The sequence below is a fragment of the Theobroma cacao genome, chromosome 6 (genome assembly GCF_000208745.1).
Source record: "Theobroma cacao cultivar B97-61/B2 chromosome 6, Criollo_cocoa_genome_V2, whole genome shotgun sequence".
Lineage (NCBI taxonomy): Eukaryota > Viridiplantae > Streptophyta > Magnoliopsida > Malvales > Malvaceae > Theobroma > Theobroma cacao.
The window spans coordinates 19,023,612-19,042,913 of record NC_030855.1 but is presented as its reverse complement, the minus strand read 5'-3'; the positions used below and the strand labels follow the sequence as shown (position 1 = coordinate 19,042,913).

Below are 19,302 nucleotides of genomic sequence, written 5' to 3'. Positions count from 1 at the left end.
CGCAGGAAAGTTATTCCGGGGTAACAAATTTACTGGTGTTTCAAGATGTCACATTCTTGGTGTTTAGTCTAATAGCTGCATGTGCAGATTCATGGGTGCTTGTTTCATTTCCTTGTAAATTTTTTGTTGGTAGGTTGATCGCTTAATATTAATCTAACATATGCCTGATTCCTCGTAGGAACGAAGCATCAGTCACACCAAGATTACTTGGAAAAAGTTGGCAAAGCACGGAGCCAACAACTTCCTTTTGCTAAGTAATAGTTGAGTTCTTTGGTCAAGTTAAAAGAGTTTCCTTTCAGCAACTTTTTGATAGTTAGCATAGAAGCTCCTGCTGCATGGTACCTGTTCTTTTATGCCCTTGATGCACTAAAACTGTAAAACCTAGAATGCTAAAAATGGAAAAGGGCAAAGAAATTACAGAGAGATGCATGCTCTTATATATGTAAGAAAAACCTTTTCTCGAATAACATGAGAACCTCCTCTTTTGCATTGCGACCATTTCTTTGGCTTTATATAGATCCCACCTTGACTAAATCTGACAATATCATGTTTTCACTTAGCGCTTTAAAAAAAATTTCTCTTAAGTTTTCAACTTAAAGATTTGTAGCAACTTGAAATTAGCCTAACAAGGGCCATGGACACCAAAATCGACTTTTCCTTAATTGGATTTAGTTGTGGAGTGTAAATTGGTATTTTTTGTGATTAAATTTAAATTTGTTTATAAAAGTACCAGTATCACTGCTTGTTAATTTTTTAACATATTCTTACACACTCAAAATAGTCATTATCAAGAAGAGATCCGTTCTGACTTCTCTCAAAATGATCATTTCGAATAATAATCATCTTGTGAAGCAAATGCATTCTTATAAAGGAATTAAGAACAAAGGAAAATGGCTATTTCATTTCCCCATCAAACATGCTCTACGATCTAAGATTTAAAGGTCCTCAAAATCTCAGAAGCCCAATATCAATGATCTTTAAGAATTGGGCAATCAGCTATGGCCTGTGGTAACAATGGCCTACGAAAGTTTAATTGGGCCACACACATGGCCCATCCAGAGTGGGCAGAAATGAGATTGAACTATGGCTAAGCCCAGTTTAGTGCTTTAAAATGGGGCTTAAGCTTAAGAGTTAAGAAGCAAAACTTTCCAAATCTTACTCAAATTTGGGTGATTGAGACAGGCTCTTAGGTTCACCGCAAAAGTCAACGAATAATATGTGAAAAACGATCCAACAAATTATAAACATTATAGTAGCATTTGATATGAAGAAAGTGAGAACATATTTTTTAATATAATTAATTAAATTATATTATAGTATTTATTTTACAACAAATCATTGTAATGTAAAATTATAATATAATTACATTATAACTAATGAATGTAATGTAATTACAGTGTAAAACTAATGTAATTAGATTGTATTGCACGCTATAATGTTATTAAAAATATTTTTATCTTTCAATTTTGTTACTTTATTAAAAATATTTTGTAATGTTGTAATTTGTTTTTTTTTTGTGGATTTTGATTTCTTTGTTACTCTTAATAGTCATTCTATGCTGGCTGATAGATAGTAGATGGTGATTGTCAATAAAATTTATATTATTTTTTTAAATAAAATATATATAATATAAATAATTATATTAAGAAATAAAAATAAAATATATAAGATTATAATAAAAAATAAAAATAATGTATATATAATATTAAAAATATATTTAAGAGATAATATTATATAAAAATTAACTATAAAAAAATACAAATATATTCAACTTACATTTTAATAAATAAGGATAATTCAAGAAATTAACATTATGTTATCAATAAAGTATTTGTAAACCAAACGTTACAATGTTATCTTCCTTACAGTTTAATCATTACTTTACTTATATACTAAATACTATAATATTATTTTTAATGTAATCACATTGTTTATAATCACATTATTTATAATTATATATAATTAAATTACATTACATTATAAGATACCAAATGTCACCTATGTTACCATGCATTTGCTTTTACTACACCATGTTAAGGTAAGGTTTGGTACGAGGGAAGTGAGAGCATATTTCTTGCAATGTGTCCAATTAAATTACATTGCAGTGTTTGTTTTGTAACAGACCACTGCAATGTAAAATTGCAATGCGATTACATTACAGCCAAGAGATGTAATGTGATTGCAGTCCAAAACCAATGCAATCACATTACATTGCACTCTGCAATGTTCTTCAAAATACTTTTACCCTTCAACTTTATTACTTTGTTAAAAACATTTTATAACGTTATAATTAAAATAAAAAATATTAAAATAAAATATATAATATAAAAATCAAAAATAAAATAAAATAAAATATAAGAAATTAAAATTTATATATATAGGTAAACAAAATTAAAATAAAATATATAATATAAAAATTATATTAAAAAATAAAAATAAAATATATAAGATTATAATAAAAATAAAAATAAAATATATGATATTAAAAATATATTTAAGAGATGATATTATATCAAAAACAAAAAAAAATACAAGTATATTAAACTTGTATTTTAATAAATAGGTATAATTTTGAAAATTAATATTACATTCCTAGTAAAGTACTTGTAAATCAAACACTATAATGTTATTTTTTTTACATTTTAATTATTATTTTGCTTGCACACCAAACACTGTAATGTTATTTTTTATACAATCACATTACATTATAAAGTACCAAACGTAACCAAATTGTTATGGACCAAAACTTGATGCCAATGCCATAGAGAAACCAAACAACTATTTTCTCATAATATTCTATCATTTCCATATAATGAGCAAGTCATGAATATTCAATAATTACGTAATCCGCAACAATAATTACGTAATCCGCAACAATATATTTTCCTTGAGGAAAAAAATTTGTAAGCTCCGACCTTGATAGATGGATGAGAAAGTGCTATCTTTTCTGACCAATGTGTGTAAAGCCTAAGCTAAGCTGGGCTAAGCTTCAACTTAGCGAATTGGACTCGTGAGCAGCCCCTCATCAGAGAGTTTGTTCCCTGCAAAGGGTTTGCTTTAATTTGGGGCCCCATGCAGTTGTGGAAAGTCTACTATGTTGATGTCTGAAAGGGCCCTCATTCAGATCAGAAGCTTATTCAGCTGAGACCATTCAGACTTTGGCTGTGACAAGATGAATGTTGGCACAGTGTTAGATTTGATGGGTTGATGTAATCTTTTGATATAGGTTCTTTTCACCCTTTTCTCCATGCACGGTAATCTAAAGTATATATGATTATGGATTTCAGATTCACCATACATAAAAAATTTAATCAAATATGTTGCTGAGGAAACCAGAAGTGGTTCAAGAATAATCAAGATACACTATCGTTAGGTTGTTTTCAATGGCCATGTTTGAGGTGGACTCTCTCTCTCTCTCTCTCCCAGACATATGCAATGCAGTCTTGCTTTGTTATTTCATGGGTGTCTTTTTATTGCATCACCAAATCTATTTTTGGCCTTACACTTTCTTAAATATAAAATATTCCAACATATATTAATGTGTGTGCATACTTTGAACAACTCAATATATTTATCAACACTAATTTTCTCTTCTTTTTCTTTTGAGTGCTTATCAACCCAAAAAAATTAATAATTGTTACCATATAATATGCAATTTTTTTTTTTTTTGCAAAAGGAGAAAAGAGTTTAAAAATGGAAAAGAAGTACTCCAACTTTTAAGATTCGAAATAAAATGAATTTTTTCGCATTCATGTGTATCAAAAACTATTTTTTTTTAATTAATAAATTATTTTTTTATTTTATAATTAGGTAAAAAAAAGAATTCGAATTCAACTTTTTAAGATAAAAAAATTAATGCACCAATCAATGAAATAAATGCTCGGATGTAATGAATTATTTTTTTAATTCTACTGCAAAGGAGAATGCATAAAACAAATTGCATGAATGGAAAACATTGTTTACCATGCATATCATAGTCAGAAGTCATGTACAGATTGAATCAGGAAACATGATTTTGAGAATCCCACCTCTAACCCTATAGGTATAGGGTAGATCAAAAGTTTCACTCAATTCTTATCATGTCCTTAAATTGATTTGCCTAAATGTGCCACTAAAAAACATAATATGCAATAAATGCAGTTCATTACTGGATTTCCAATCCACTAATGGATGCCCACATGACTAATTATACCATATGAATATCAAACTTAACAATTCATCCCATGGTTCACCCACTCCTCTTCAACACTCAATAGCAACTCAACTTGTAAAATTAGCCTATACAAAATTAGGGGAAATCTTTTTCCTTTGTTTTCTTTTTTATTTTGGGAAGGAATATTTCAAACTTTTTTTTTGTTTATTTAAAAAAAATAGGATTGCTAGTTGCTAGCATTATTGTTGTGAACATATCCCACGATATTATCAAAAAAACTTATTTGTTATATTTTTTGTTTTTAGAAATTCATATTCAATAAAACCCTCAAAGTCGAATCATCCAATAAATTTAAAATAGAGATGTCAATGGCGTTTTGTAATCAAGTACCTTATATTATTTGATCCGATTAAGTAAGATTATGATATCTTATAATCAAATTTGGATAGTAAAACTAGTATTCATCATGAGTTCGGTAATAATTTTAAGATATCTATTACTCAATCCAATTATAAATAGTGATTTTTAATATTAAATTTAATTTTACATATATTATTTTTTTGTTTATAATTTTTTTTTATAATTAATGTAATATTTATTAAAATTCATTAATTCTTTTAAATATGATTTTAAACTTTAATTTATTTTTATGAACTAATTTTATTAATTTAATTTTTATTAATAATATAAATAAAAATGATTTTCAATCAAAGTATTTAATTAATAGTATTTGAGATATTTCGATAACAATTCAAAATATTAATAAGATATTTATAAGATTCGGATATATTATTAAATAGTAAAATTAAAATTAAAATATTTAAAAAATAATAAATATCCTATCCGTTAGACATTCCTATTTAAAAACATCTTATCAAACTCCATAATTAACAAAAAAAAAACAAATAAAGATGAAACATATATTTTTTTCTTGTATTATGTCTTTTGGGCATGCAATCTATATCATGCCTCTTGCAAAGAAAAAGGATTACATAAAAAACCTTTGCTCCACTCTCCAACCTCATCCCTCATCTCTTATCGTCTGATCACTTGACTTCTCAACCGCTTCAATCAAACGGTGCCAAGACTCACCAGAAGATGTAAAGCCAGGGATGACAATGTCATTTCAAACCACTTAACAATTCATAATCTCAAACTTCTCCCCCAAAATCACCCGCACCCTCCTCCAATCAAACGGCGCCTCTCGATTGAATCACCCAATCAGAACCAACAGTCAAAGTTAAAAAGAAAATGGTCGGAGCATGTGATTTTTTCATATGGACGAAATTTATAATAAAAGAGAGAACGAAAACTTACATTATTGAGAGAGAAGCAGACGATGGAGTAGAGCAAGGAAGAGAGTGTTGAATGTATGTTTTATTTTTTATTTTTCCAGTCAGTCATTTTAATCCCTCGAGAAATCTAAAAATCCCGAGTTTCTCCTTCCCACAGAGAGAGAAAAAGAAGGCAAAAGTTTTTATTTTTCTTATTTTTATATAATTTTTTTTAAGAAGAGGGAGAAAATTTGGGTCTCTGTTGTTTGTTTTTCTTTGGGCTATTATCAATGGTTGAATTATAGAAAACGGAACAAAGTTTCAATTTTTTCCCCTTTAGAATTAAGAAGGAAAAGGAAAAGGAAAAGGAAAAGGAAAAAGTTAACTCAAGATGCGATCTTTCATTTGATTCTGGGAGTGTGGTGAAATCTGAGCCGTTAGATTTTCCGTTCGATTGATTATCAGACAGTGGAAAACACAGAGAGAGACCAGAAAAAAAACAGAACAAGAGCAATGAACGGAGGCGATGAGGTGGTCGCAGCTCCGGCGGGCCCGCCACAGCCGTTGGATTGGAAATTCTCTCAGGTATTTGGTGAACGAACCGCTGGAGAAGAAGTTCAAGAAGGTAAACTTTTATTTTTTTTTGGATCCAATTGGTATTTCGTTGGTTTTATCGGAATTAGGGTTTATTTCGGTGTTTTGGATCTATTCGGGATCATGGGTTGTTGAGTAATTGTTGTTTAGGTTAATGGGTGCGAGAAAAAATTGTGCCTTTTCTGTTTTGGTTTTGGCTTTGATTTGGGAAAATTAGTGGCTTTGTTTTCAAATATGCCTTGAATCATTTGTGGGAAGTAGTTTTCTGAGAAAAAAGGTAGTGTGGAAGTGAACTTGGTGAAGTTAGTGATGGTGCATGCACAAAAAGTTGTGTCTTTTTTCTTTCTTTTTTTTGAGTATTAAATTAATGGCAAAGTTTGGATCTTAATGAATTTTTGTACCCATTTTTCGGTTGTGGGTTTATAGTGCGTGGCAATTGATTTATGGTATTGAGAATTGAATTGAAATTGCAGTCTGGGTATTATCACTCTGTTAGGATGGAGATAGACTATGTTTTAAGAGTTTATGTCGCTTTAAGTGTTAACCCATGGAAGGATGACAAATTGACATCATTGATGTGGCATGAGTTTACTATTTGTATGGTGGTTAAAGACAGCTGTATTTTACAGATTCCTGGATTTACCAGGTGGTGGTTTATTTCTAATATGAACGGGTTATATAATGGCAAACTTCCTAGCAAATGGAACTGGCAGAAAGTGGGTTTGATTATGAGTTGAATGACGTAAGAGTGCATGGTGCTTCTATGAAAGATATAGTTTAGTGATTGGTAGATATTTGACCTTTTAGATACTCAGTTTAAATTTATATTGTTCAGTCCAGTAAGTCATAGTGAAATTTTGGAAGGTAAACGGCTTAACAAGTTGAGTTCAATCCTGTGTAATGTGGGTGAACATCAAAGGAGGTAATTTCTACAAAGTAACTTCTACTTATTAGATGAATGGTGACCTGAGGTTATGATGGAAAAGTAATGAGTTGTGAAATCTTGAAATAGAAGTACAGAGAACAAGATCTGAGGAAGTTGCCTAACTAAGATAGCTCAATGATGTATGATAAAAACCAATGACAAGCAATGAGTTAAGAAGACATCCAAAGCGAATTCTCAACAATACTAAAGGAGGCAGTTCCTTATTTGTTGGAGTAAGTAGCCATAAAAGACTTTTGATTTTTTCTATGGGACTAATCAGTTGAGATTAAAAGTCTTTTCAAGCTAAATTTTTGAAAAGTAACCCAGAAAAGTATGGCTGTCTTTAGATCGCTTCCTTTATTGTGGATTTTTGGACAGAGAGTTGGCGGACAATTTGGATTGCCGGTATAAATGTCTTTTGGCTTCTAGAAAAGCAAGGTAGGTCAGCTCTTGCAGCCTTTATGCACATATCTACTAAGGATTTGTTGAAGCAATTTGCACATATGAATAGCAGTATGAAGAGGTCATGCATGGCAAGAAGTTCAGGTTGGACTCAGCAAGAGATGGATTGCTTTCAGAAAATTTGTGTTGATTCTGTTTAGAATTGCTAATTATTTTCCGTTGACAATAACTCATTGTTTAGCTAAATACTGCAAAATTCTATTTTGAGTTCTGAAAAAGCAATGAATGATAATCTTTGGTAAGAATTTTTTGGAAAGGAACTATCTTGGACTTCGTGATACCGTTAGAGCTTGTCAGTCACTGTGTGGTTGTTCTTTTTTTATTCTTCTTGCCTCTCCAAATTAAGCTTGTCATTGTCACAATGACTTTTTCTTAACCTTGCCAGAATAATAGTGATGCAAGTCAACCCGGATGTGCATTACAATGGCTGTGGATTATTTTTGGTAGGGCATGGCAGAAATAGTTGATACTCTATTGACTTATAACCTTTTTTTTTTTAAAAGAGAAAGATGTAGTTTGGGAAACAAATATTATGTCAAGAGACTGAGAGTTATGATGTATTGAGAGAAATAAGAAAGATTTGGGCTTCTTCCTGAGAAATGTAGTTTTTATATAGAATTTTATACAAACTTAGACAAAATTTTACCATTAATCTTACTGGCAAAGCAATTGTATTTTCTAAACAATTTTTGTTTCTCCCTGCAGTTGATATTATTTCAGCAATTGAATTTGATAAAACCGGGGATCATCTTGCCACTGGTGACCGTGGGGGGCGGGTGGTTCTCTTTGAGAGAACAGATACAAAGGATGTGAGTTCTGCTATCTTTGCTAATGTTAATATACTGCCTTAGTGTTTTTTCCTGTTGCAACTTTATAATAACTTTTTATACTACAATTTGTAGCATGGTGTACCGAGAAGGGATCTGGAGAGAATTGATTATCCAATCAGTCGGCACCCTGAGTTCCGTTACAAGACGGAGTTCCAGAGTCATGAGCCTGAGGTGCTCTCTCATCACTTTTTGATGCAGTCATACATGCACATATGCATTTGTTTCTCAATGATCTCAGATTTCTGTGCTCTAACTTTGTCTGCATTTCTTTTTTCAGTTTGACTATCTCAAGAGCTTGGAAATAGAGGAAAAAATTAACAAAATTAGATGGTGCCAAACGGCCAATGGTGCCTTGTTTCTTCTTTCCACCAATGATAAAACCATCAAGTTTTGGAAGGTAGGAAGGAAATTTGTGTTGTATCTCTTTCTTATCTATATATCTTTCAGTTTGCTTGTAGATTGTCGCGTGATTACTTTGAATACGGTTAGTAGTGTCTGGTATTTTAATACGTTCATGCATTTGTAATGGAATATGTTCTGTAAAACCACTGCAGTGGTAGTGGTGCATAGATAGAATGGTCTATAAATACTTTCTATGAAATGGTTTGGCAAGAGTAAAACACGCTTGGTAATGTTTATCATTTTAGTTTATCTTTTCTTCTAACCATTGGTATTAAGCATGTTTAATGATTGATATTTTGGAAGCTCTGTCCTTGCCATTATACCCACTTATTTGTCTGCTATCTGTCTGAGAATTCAACAGGTACAAGAAAAGAAGGTCAAGAAAATTTCTGACATGAATTTGGACCCATCAAAAGCTGTAGGAAATGGCAGCATTGCTAGTTCAAGTAATTCATGTAGCCCCAAACCTTGTGTTGCAAATGGAGGGTCCCCTGACAGATCCTACAACTATTTGGGCAATGACTTTTCTTTCCCACCAGGAGGCATTGCATCATTACGTTTACCTGTGGTAGTTGTATTCTACACAATCAATTTATTTACTTGCTCTGATTAAGTTTTAGGCTAAAATTTAAGCACTTTTTGAGCTATACTAGTTTTACTATGCTTAAGGCTAGGGAGGATGATAAAAACTTAACCAAAGCTTAATAGAAGTGCAAGGTAAGGTGATGAACTTCTTTGTAGCACCAGATGTTTCCAAGGAGCAGTACTTCAACTAGGTATAGCACTTATTCTCTGATGCCGAACTGAATAAGGCACAAAGCCCATGATTCTTTGTCCCCTTCTTGGTGTGAAGGCCAATGAGATTGAATATTTAGCCTTTTATATTATATTTTTGCATCATTTCTTAAAAATATGCACTTCTAGGTATTTATGTAAAATATACTGTTAGATTTTAGATTCTATCCTGTTATATCTAGGAATCTGCCACTCTCTGCTCAGCATCTTTTTGGATGACTGGGGCCTTCGCAACCATAACTGGCTCAAGTCCTTGGAAGATCACTTGGTGGTTCTGTCTGCTTTTATTTTTATGGCTGAGGGAAGAGGGGGAGTAGGATTTTATTGTTGAATAATCATGAACTTTTTTTGTTGTCTGAATGCTTCTTTGTCTTTTAATCCACACTAACCGTTAAGATTTACTATATCTAGGTAACAAGTCTGGAGACCAACCTAATGGCCAGATGTCGAAGAGTATATGCCCATGCACATGATTATCACATCAATTCTATTTCAAATAACAGGTAGCTATTTTTCTCTTATTTTTATTGACATTTTATTGTGCTTTGACTTCCTAATATTTGGATTTATTTGAAAAGCAATTGAAGAGAAGTATGATTTTGTTTCTGGGATAATATATAGTAGATAACAATGCATCTTACCTTTTTTCTTCTACAATGGAAGACAATCCATCATCATCTGAGACACTTGAATGCCCTTATAAAGAGTTTCAGTCTGATATTTGCTTAACCTCTACGTACTGTATTTTTGTTGATTTTTTTTTTGTCCTTTGCAGTAACAGTACTGATGTCTTCTGAAAATGTGATACCATCTAGTTTTAGGTTCTAGGTTGGAGTAGAAATTAAAACTGGCATGAATTGGACTTCTAGTTTTTTCTTTTTCCTTTCAGACTTCATGGGTGTAGGATTTCACCAGCTATAATGATCAAGTATGATTTATTTTTTAATTCAGTAATGATTTAATGAATCCTGATTCCCTAATAACATGCTGTTGCTGGACTTGCTGTGTTGTCATGTCCAAGCAAGAAGCTATAGTTGTGAAATGGTCTCTGAAAATATTGTCATGCATCAGAAATGAAAGGTTGATTAATGATCTTGATAAAACTGGAGAGCCTCTAGCCCATAGGATGTAAATGCTACGAATGGAGATTTCTTTAGGAATAATTGTCTCTTTTTTTGGCCTCTGAGCCATGACATTCTCATTTTGCATGAGAATATGGTAATTTGGCTCTATCAATTGTACATGCTTTACACCATGCAACCATTGAAGCATTTTAGTTGTCAGCTCATACTTAATATTTGCATCTTGAAGGGTTCATCTTTTATCACAGAATTATCTAGCACTTCTCTTAAAATTGGATTGTCTGCACGCCATGTTTTCTGTGCTATTGTTATTCTTGTCCGTGTTATTTGTTTTGAAATCCTTATGGTGATATTTAAGCTTCTTGACATTCAGACTTGTCTGCAGTTTAGGTTTTATTGGATTATAACAGTTATGCTGTTATATGAGAAGTATGTATGTGTCTTTGTTTGAAAACACATCATGTTTCTGTGTTTTGCTTTTAATCATTAGCTTGATTTGCCAAAATTTACTGATGCTCTCTCTCTCTCTCTCTCCCTCTTATATTTCTTAGTGATGGCGAAACTTTTATATCAGCTGATGATCTGCGTATAAATCTTTGGAACTTGGAAATTAGCAATCAAAGTTTCAATATTGTTGACGTAAAGCCTGCAAACATGGAGGATCTAACTGGTAAGCCTCTTTGCATATTGGCAGTTTCCTGTGCTGCTTTCACTTTCCTAAATTATTTCTTATGTCAGTGTCTCTATAAACTCACAAAAGCATCTCCATGATAAGCAAACATCAATGACTGTTTAGATTAATTGTTCATTTGGAGTTTGTTTTAAGCTCCCAAGTTTTGTTCAACCATAATTTTGGTTGAGTGTTGAACTATATTTATGTCTATTTCTGCAGAGGTTATAACATCAGCAGAGTTTCACCCTACCCACTGTAATATGTTAGCATATAGTAGTTCGAAGGGCTCAATTCGCCTCATTGATTTGCGGCAGTCAGCGTTGTGTGATTCTCACACCAAATTGTAAGCGTTTTTCCTTTTTTTGTTTCTTTTGCTGAATTTGCTACATTTCCATTTAAAATTCCATGCTATAGATCCTGATGTGTGAGGGTATATTTGCTATTTGTTTTCAGTATCCTTTCTGAATAATGAGTGCTATTGTATGCCAACAGGTTTGAAGAACCGGAGGCACCTGGTTCTAGATCATTTTTTACAGAGATAATTGCCTCAATCTCAGATATTAAATTTGCTAAGGATGGAAGATACATACTTAGCCGTGATTACATGACTCTTAAGGTTTCAGCTTTGTTTCTTTTTGTTTTTGTTTTGCATTGTTTTTATTTTTCTTGTTTTTGCTATTGCTCGATATATTATTATTCTTTGTATTGCATGAGTGACACGTTATGTATGCAATTCTGCTTAAGCATGCCATAATGACTTTATGTGCCATTTAATCCCTGACTTAATTAACTATCAGCCTATTCCATTAGACATTGAAGGATATGATTGCAATTGGATGACGTAATGTGCAGAAAGCATGAATCTCTAATGACCTTTCACTGCAAATATCTGTCGGATAAAGAATCTAGTTTATAAACATTTAACAGAAAGTGATTAAAATGGAGACAACAATTTGGTTTGTTGCATTTTGGTTAGAACTCAGACAGTCAAACAGTTTTTTTTTAATCTTGTAGAGAGCATACGATGAAGACATGAAAAGGTGGGGGTGAGGGGATATGTTATGATAGCTTCTTTTATTCGTTATTATCTACTTTGTTTTCTTAAAATTTTCACCACAGTTCTTACTTTTATTCAGCTGAAGACTTCTTATGGTGGTTTTAAACTTGATTGCTGATTGTGTTCTTGATATTTTGTTTTATGGTGATATTAGAACTTGTCATTTAACTTGATTACTTATCGCTTGGTTGTCAGTTGTGGGACATCAATATGGATTCAGGTCCAGTTGCGACGTTCCAGGTTCATGAATATTTAAGACCTAGGGTATGATTTCTATCTTCTAAAAGAGATGAAACTAATCATATTTGTGTTGTGCTGTGCCTGAGCTGATTATGGCATTCTTTAATCGTTTCAGCTGTGTGATTTGTATGAAAATGATTCGATCTTTGACAAATTTGAGTGTTGCCTAAGTGGTGATGGATTACGAGTGGCAACAGGTTCCTACAGGTTTGTTTATGAGCAAGTCTTTCACCTTTTGTTGTTGTTGTTGTTTTCTTCTCCCATGTATCATAATATATATTTGCCTGTGATCTCAGCAATCTATTTCGTGTATTTGGTTGTGCCCCTGGAAGCACTGAGGCGACAACTTTGGAAGCCAGCAAAAATCCAATGAGGTAAATTTGTCACTCAAGCAGAGAAAAAAATAGTGATGTGAATTATGATTTCTGTAAACATCCATATGTATTTTCAGGAGACAAGTTCAGACTCCCTCAAGGCCTTCCAGATCCCTAAGCAGTATAACACGTGTGGTCAGACGAGGTACTTTGATTTGGTGTTCATTTGTTTCCCTCTACTACCTGTTAACTTTTGATAAGTTTCTTGCTCAACTCCTTGGGGGGTAGGGAGGAAGTTAAATGAATTCTTTCAGTTCTTGATTTGTACTCAAATGCTTTTATTTTGGTGAATTTGTCATAACAGGAGCAGAAGCCCCTGGAGTTGATGCAAATGGAAATTCTTTCGATTTCACGACCAAGTTGCTGCACCTAGCATGGCACCCAACTGAAAACTCAATTGCCTGTGCTGCTGCAAACAGCTTGTACATGTACTATGCATGAAGATTGTCCAAGAATAAATGTATTTGCTTGGTTAACTTTTTTTGGTTGCTGATGGCGAAAGCTCCTTTTCCTTTCCCACCAACCAGTGAGCTAAAGGCTACATTGATTCTTACACTTCCGGTGCCCCTAAAATCCGTAGCACACGCTATAGTATCAAGGTCAAGAAATGGCTGTCACAGATCCATGAGGAAGCAACCTGTCTTTGTTCCCGGGTGGGCAGCTTGATTCTCTTTTTTCTCTACCCAAACCTCACAAATTCCTTTTGCCTCTTCTTTTCTTCTTTTTACCCCCTTCTTTTAAAGTAGAAGATGGAGTAATGTTTCTAGATTTGTGTTGGGTTGATGTTAGAAGAAAATGTGATTGTAGCTCTCCTACAACAAAACTAAAGGATGTTCAATATTTGCCTCTAGGTTTAAGGTAAATGTAGTTTTTTACTCAAATCTTGGTGGGAAGGAGCTGTTGAAACTTGCAGTGCATCATTTTTTTATTGATTCTTTTGTCATGTTTGGAACTTCATCCTCTAGCTTAGATAATTGTATCTTTTTTGCCCCCTTTTTTTTTTTTCTTTTCAATTGATTTTTGTCACTAGCTTTGCCAAGTGACTTTTGAGTTTTGACTCAAATTACCAAACTTCTAAGATTTGGTGAAAAGGATGTTTTGTATTTGCGACTAGGTTCATATTTCTCTTGTTGGCGACTTCAGTGCCCCCCTCCCCCCCCCCTCCTTTTTTTTTCTTGGTCAAGGTGTCCTTTCATTTGGAAAGCAATGTAATTGGGCCAGTGTAATAATAATGGTGTCGGTCACACAGATAATATAATACCATTTTGAGTATTCTTATGTAAATATGTTATCAATTCCATCCTCATTGACATTCAATTTATATACTCCACCTTGAATTTGATTGGTACTAGGAAAGAAAATTTTATTTTCTTCTCCAAAATTAATATAGTCAAATCCATTTGTAATATTCTCTCTAGTTTTTGATTCACAAACGGACGCTCCCCGGTCCAAAATTACACTAGACTCTTCTCCGATCATGAATGAAAGTCTCCCCGTTCCAAGTCTGTCTGCTTTCTAACAAGTTTGTCGATGTTATCCCGAGGCCCACACAGAAGTGGGGAGGCCCCCAAAGCCCAAAACTCAAAACCTTATAAGGAATCTGAGAAATAACTTAATTACCATTTGAATACTTCCAAAACAAGTCAGAAGTAAATACCTAACCTCCCCCTTGATTCATGGCTTCATATTAGCAAAGGTCACTGTTTCATACAGTTGAGACTTAACATTTTCTCCAACACCTAAGAAAAAAAAAAAAAAAACAACAAAGAAGAAGAAGAAGAAGAGAATTACTGGAAAGGTATAATTTGCTTACATTGATCAAAGTTCTTCCTTTGCTCCTTCTTCCAAATCTTTATTAGTTATATCCTAATGTCTCTTAGCATTGCATGTTGTTTGGTACCTAAGAAAAGAAAGGAGTGGCAAGAGGAAAGAAATAGTTTTCTATGAAAATTATTTGTGTTGAAACTTTATGCGAACTGTTTTTTTCCCACTACTTTGTACTTTCCTGCAATGCTTTAATTTTGTGAAGGAGCAAGAAAACCGCATGTAATGCAACAACCGAAGTGGTTAATATTTTTTTGTAAAATTCTTTTTTTTTTTTTTTGCTCTTTTCAATCTAGCTTACCAGTTAAGGGGTTTTCATTTAAAAACTTTTGTGAGGCATAATTGATTATACAAATAACCAGTTAAAAGAATTGCACTTCTTGTTAAGATTAAAAGGCGAGTTTGTCTTCGGCTTCTTGTAGGCGTTGTCTTGATGAAATTCTGATCTCATTTGAAGGAATTGCATGGCTTCAAAGTTGCAAACAAAGGCAGCTCAAGTTTCACAGTTTGTGACCAAGAATGGCAGTTCTTACTACAAGGAGTTGATGGAGCGAAACAATCAATATATCCAGAAACCATCCAGCGCACATACATGCCAATTGTTGGCAAAGCAGTTGTTTTATACTAGACTTGCCAGGTACTTTCTTGGACGTTCAGATATATTGAAATAGTTTTTACCTTGTACTGCTTCAAATGGGTACAATACTGGGCATTCGTCAGCTGCACAGCAATTCAGTGCTTTCACTTTGACTGAAATACGGAATTAATTAATGTTCATGCACATTTAGCATATTGCTGCAATTTACCAATATATTCTTGGTAGGTCCATGAATAAATAATTGACCTAAGTTTGCCTTATCATAAGTATGCAAAGCCACCTCATTGACGTTGATTCTCTTCTTATTTTTATAAAAAAAACCAGAAGTACATCCTAGATAATACATGGATAGCATTCACGAGGGGTTATCGGGTGTCTAGCCAAAATTTTTATTATCAAGACTAACCGATTGAATCAAACCCTCGTTGATCATTATTGAATCTCTAACTGACTTGACACTGTCCTTATCATGGAGAATTCTAGATATCTAAAATGCTCTTTTAGAAAACTGTGGCGCCGTCCTTCTATGTTGGTAATTGATGAATTTGGGATCCCTTCAACTTAAGATCAGATAAGAGAAGTAGAGGCAACCATGATATCTACCCGTGACTTGATATTCAATAAATACTACAAGGTCTTGAAACTTAGATTAGTTTTGTGTTATTGATTGGTGATATGAAGCTCTTTAATCCCTTACTAGTATTGGCTCTTTCTTTTTTCTAAAGGAAAAATTAGGTTATTGATGCATCCATAAAGACTATGTATGCTCCTTCGTTTAACATATTATTCCAGGGTATTTCCTTAAAAATAACTAATTCAGAGTAAGATCACATCATGTAATCCTATTTTTAGCTCGCAACTCTTAGTAATGTATTACCTATATATATAAATCACAATCTGTCTGGATATCCACCAGTTCCGATGATATGTACTCTTTAAGCTTGTGAGTGAGGGCGAGTACTAGGAAGGGCTCATCACAGTTTCTATTAGGTTCTCATGGAACAGATGCAGGGTAAAGATGCCCTTGTGAATTTTTAGAATAAGGAAACAGAGAAGAATGAGAGACTTCATCTCTGATGGTTGCAGAAGGTGGAACATATAGAAAGATTTAGAGAAAGGCAAGATAAAAGATTACTGCATAAATTAGCTTGATATATGAACACTGGATGCAGTGGCATGATGCTTTTGTGTTGTCTAATTATTCCATGCTTAATAAACAGTAATGATGCAATTTGAAGCAGAAGCAGCTATGAGATTTTTCACTTTCTTTTGGGGTGGGCATGTAGTTACAAGCATGCCAAGATGGTTTGGTTTCAAGGGCAATATATATTGGGCCCAAAGGCTGGTTTTGTTGTGTAGTTAATTACTGATGCAAGGCTTCATTGTGCCAAAGAGAACAGGTACTTGTGGCATTCAAAGTGTGAAAGCTCAGTTGCTTGGAAAAGGCCTAAAGTTGAGTTACATGGGTGGAAAACGTTTCCTTAACTTGGCTGAATTCAGGTAGACCAAATGAGGCTTTGTTCATTTAAGGTGTTATCATTTTCTTTTCAAGGATAAATAGACCTAGGATCGATGCGGGCATCTTTTATCACTTTCAAATTTCTTAATACCTACTAGATATCTCAATCATGGGGCTGGTCTTCACTCAAAGCCACGCGTTGCATTTATTGTCATAGATCTTGCTGCTCTCGATCAAACTTACCAGTGACTAAAGTGTCAAGCTCCATTGTGACAACAAAATAAAATTGGATACGCAATCCATACTTAATGAAATGGGTTGTCCACTTCTTTGATGTCTCTGCCTGATATATATGCAGTATTCCTAGACGATACGAGGCTTTGTGGAAGGAGCTCGACTCCCTCAAACAATTCTTAAAGACCAAGGACGCATGGAGCATGGAGAATGCTAGCGTTGCTGCTCTGTTTGGAGTTGAGTGCTATGCCTGGTCCTGGGGCGGGGAGATAATCGGGAGAGGGTTTACACTTACGCGTTACTATGTTTGAAAATTGCCAATCCTAGCAGTTCCAACTCCTTTTGGGGGACTTGAGTCCGTGAGCTAGACATCTCTTTCTAGCAATAAGAATTTGTGAACCGTTTCTGCTGCAAAGAAACTCTTCAACTCTTTTACTAATTTCATGACGTTTTAGCGAATTTCGGAAGCCAACTGGAATTTTTGCTCTTGAAATGTTCACTCTTGACAGCATACCATGTTGCCAAGTGCATTACATGCATGTAAAGCTGCTTTAATGGCATTGACTTGATTAATCAACATAAAGGCTGGAGGCATCGAATCTTGCGTAAGAACAATATGACGGTTTGAAAACAACTTCTCTGAGAATATAAGAAAAGGAGCGAAGGAGTTACTACTATACATATACATATATATAAGCCTAAGCCTATAGGCGGCACTTAAATTTCTTTTCTTTTTTCTTTTTTAATATTTATTAGGTCAAACATCAAATAACAAGCCAAGAACATGAAGGAAGCTAGCCACTGATGAGGAATAACATCTTTAGGTTTTGATCTGATTCTCCTCCCAATTGATCCTTTTACGAAGAATATCAACTCATAAAATTCAGTTTGGTTTTGATTGAAAACTCTGCATCTCCAATGTTTAAAGCTTTTTGCATTCCCACTGAGATCTTCTTTTTTTGTAGATGCTAAATTAGAAATGAGAAATCAAATTCAGGTTTTGCTTCGCTGCATCGGCTACGGATATGGCCTACTTAGAATTCTCTTTGTTCTGTAATTCTCAAGGTTTTAGGTGTAATTTCCTTGTAACTTGTATTAGAAGATAAGAATGGAACAAAATAAAAGGTACGGACGAGATCCCTTACATCTAACATGCATTTGATTTCCTTTTTTTTTTTCAAATAATTTTCTATTTATTTAGATTGTCAACAAATTAAGTTATTGTCACGAATCAACATTTTTAATTCAATTCTATGTGATCTTAAACTTTAAAATACGTCACTCAGTAAACTCAAGTTAGTCAATCAATCCAATTAAGTACACAACAGGAAAACAGTAAACATAAAAGATAAAAAAAAAAAAAAAAAAGAGGAGAGGAGAACTTGACAATCCCTAAAAATTAGAAATCATTGAAATTTTTTTTAGAGGTTTAACAAGTATATTTTCCCCTCTTTCTTATTAATGTTTTTATATTTATAACATAGATTACTATCATATACATTAATGGATTTTTAAACTATTACTAGATTTATATATATCAGACATGTATTTATTTGATAATTATATTAATTTATTAATATTTTAATTATAATATAATAAATATGTGACAATTTTTAAAAACAAAGGACTCCAATTCTATTTATTCGAAAATCAAATACCAACCATTAAACTAGGCAACTTATAAATCATTTTTAAACTTATGAAACCTTAAATAAATAGAAAACTTGAGGAGGAGGGAAAAAAAAAACCTTTATAAACGAGCGGTCAATCCGGACTAAAGATTTCAGGCACGCCATTTTAGCCGTGTTGCATGCGCGAAAGACATGGACAGGACGTTTTTCTTTTAAGGCCCAGGAACCCACTCTCTCTTAGTGGGCCTCATGGGCCCCACCATCATGGCTCACTGGCCCTACTACCCATCATGCTCTCTCGTGCTACAGTCCTTTTTCCAATCATTCTTTACACTCACCTTCTTGATGCAATCTCACCCGTCCTGGTCTCCGTTCCCCTAATCATAGCCGTTTAAATATTTTGAGATGGGACCTAGAAATAAACCATTCAATTTTCTTTAAGAAGTCTATAATTTCGGCTTTGAAAAAATGAATGGAAATTCGATGTATTTCTTGTTGTTTTATGAAGATTAACATTAAAACTGTCAAAAAATAAAACTTTTTATATTAAAGTGATTTTATTTTTTCAGACAATAATTAAAAATGATTGAATACTTGTATTATAATTTTGTAAATTAACAAAAATGTAACATAAATAGCATAAAATTTTATAAGCTAATATCACTTTTTAGTGAGAAGTCCAAAATGTAACCAAA

General features: G+C 33.2%; 2 protein-coding genes across 4 annotated transcripts; both read left to right on the top strand.

Annotated features, from left to right (window-relative positions):
• Nucleotides 5,322–13,974, top strand: LOC18596107 (serine/threonine protein phosphatase 2A 55 kDa regulatory subunit B beta isoform). Of its 2 annotated transcripts, none has more exons than XM_007024381.2 (14): nucleotides 5,322–6,052; nucleotides 8,114–8,217; nucleotides 8,311–8,409; nucleotides 8,516–8,635; nucleotides 9,002–9,208; nucleotides 9,847–9,938; nucleotides 11,069–11,187; nucleotides 11,410–11,533; nucleotides 11,683–11,806; nucleotides 12,443–12,511; nucleotides 12,603–12,694; nucleotides 12,784–12,861; nucleotides 12,939–13,006; nucleotides 13,166–13,974. In XM_007024381.2, exons 1-14 carry the CDS (start codon nucleotides 5,941–5,943, stop codon nucleotides 13,300–13,302), a joined length of 1,545 nt encoding a protein of 514 aa, XP_007024443.1. In that variant the 5' UTR covers nucleotides 5,322–5,940; the 3' UTR covers nucleotides 13,303–13,974. The 2 variants fall into 2 exon arrangements, with proteins under 2 accessions (XP_007024443.1, XP_007024442.1); XM_007024380.2 differs by having other exon boundaries at nucleotides 9,002–9,211.
• On the top strand, nucleotides 14,369–17,435 carry LOC18596106. 2 transcript variants are annotated; one of them, XM_007024379.2, is made up of 3 exons: nucleotides 14,369–14,659; nucleotides 15,108–15,322; nucleotides 17,101–17,435. In XM_007024379.2, exons 2-3 carry the CDS (start codon nucleotides 15,150–15,152, stop codon nucleotides 17,285–17,287), a joined length of 360 nt encoding a protein of 119 aa, XP_007024441.2. In that variant the 5' UTR covers nucleotides 14,369–14,659; nucleotides 15,108–15,149; the 3' UTR covers nucleotides 17,288–17,435. The 2 variants fall into 2 exon arrangements, with proteins under 2 accessions (XP_007024441.2, XP_017978895.1); XM_018123406.1 differs by having other exon boundaries at nucleotides 14,614–14,659; nucleotides 15,143–15,322.

Excerpts from the sequence above, each read along its gene's own strand:
- LOC18596107 (XM_007024380.2), top strand. The coding sequence starts at position 5,941 with ATGAACGGAGGCGATGAGGTGGTCGCAGCTCCGGCGGGCCCGCCACAG. Across the intron at positions 8,636-9,001 it reads AAACCATCAAGTTTTGGAAG|GTACAAGAAAAGAAGGTCAA; the intron begins GTAGGAAGGAAA and ends AGAATTCAACAG. Across the intron at positions 12,695-12,783 it reads GTGGCAACAGGTTCCTACAG|CAATCTATTTCGTGTATTTG; the intron begins GTTTGTTTATGA and ends CTGTGATCTCAG.
- LOC18596106 (XM_007024379.2), top strand. The coding sequence starts at position 15,150 with ATGGCTTCAAAGTTGCAAACAAAGGCAGCTCAAGTTTCACAGTTTGTG. Across the intron at positions 15,323-17,100 it reads TTTTATACTAGACTTGCCAG|TATTCCTAGACGATACGAGG; the intron begins GTACTTTCTTGG and ends ATATATATGCAG.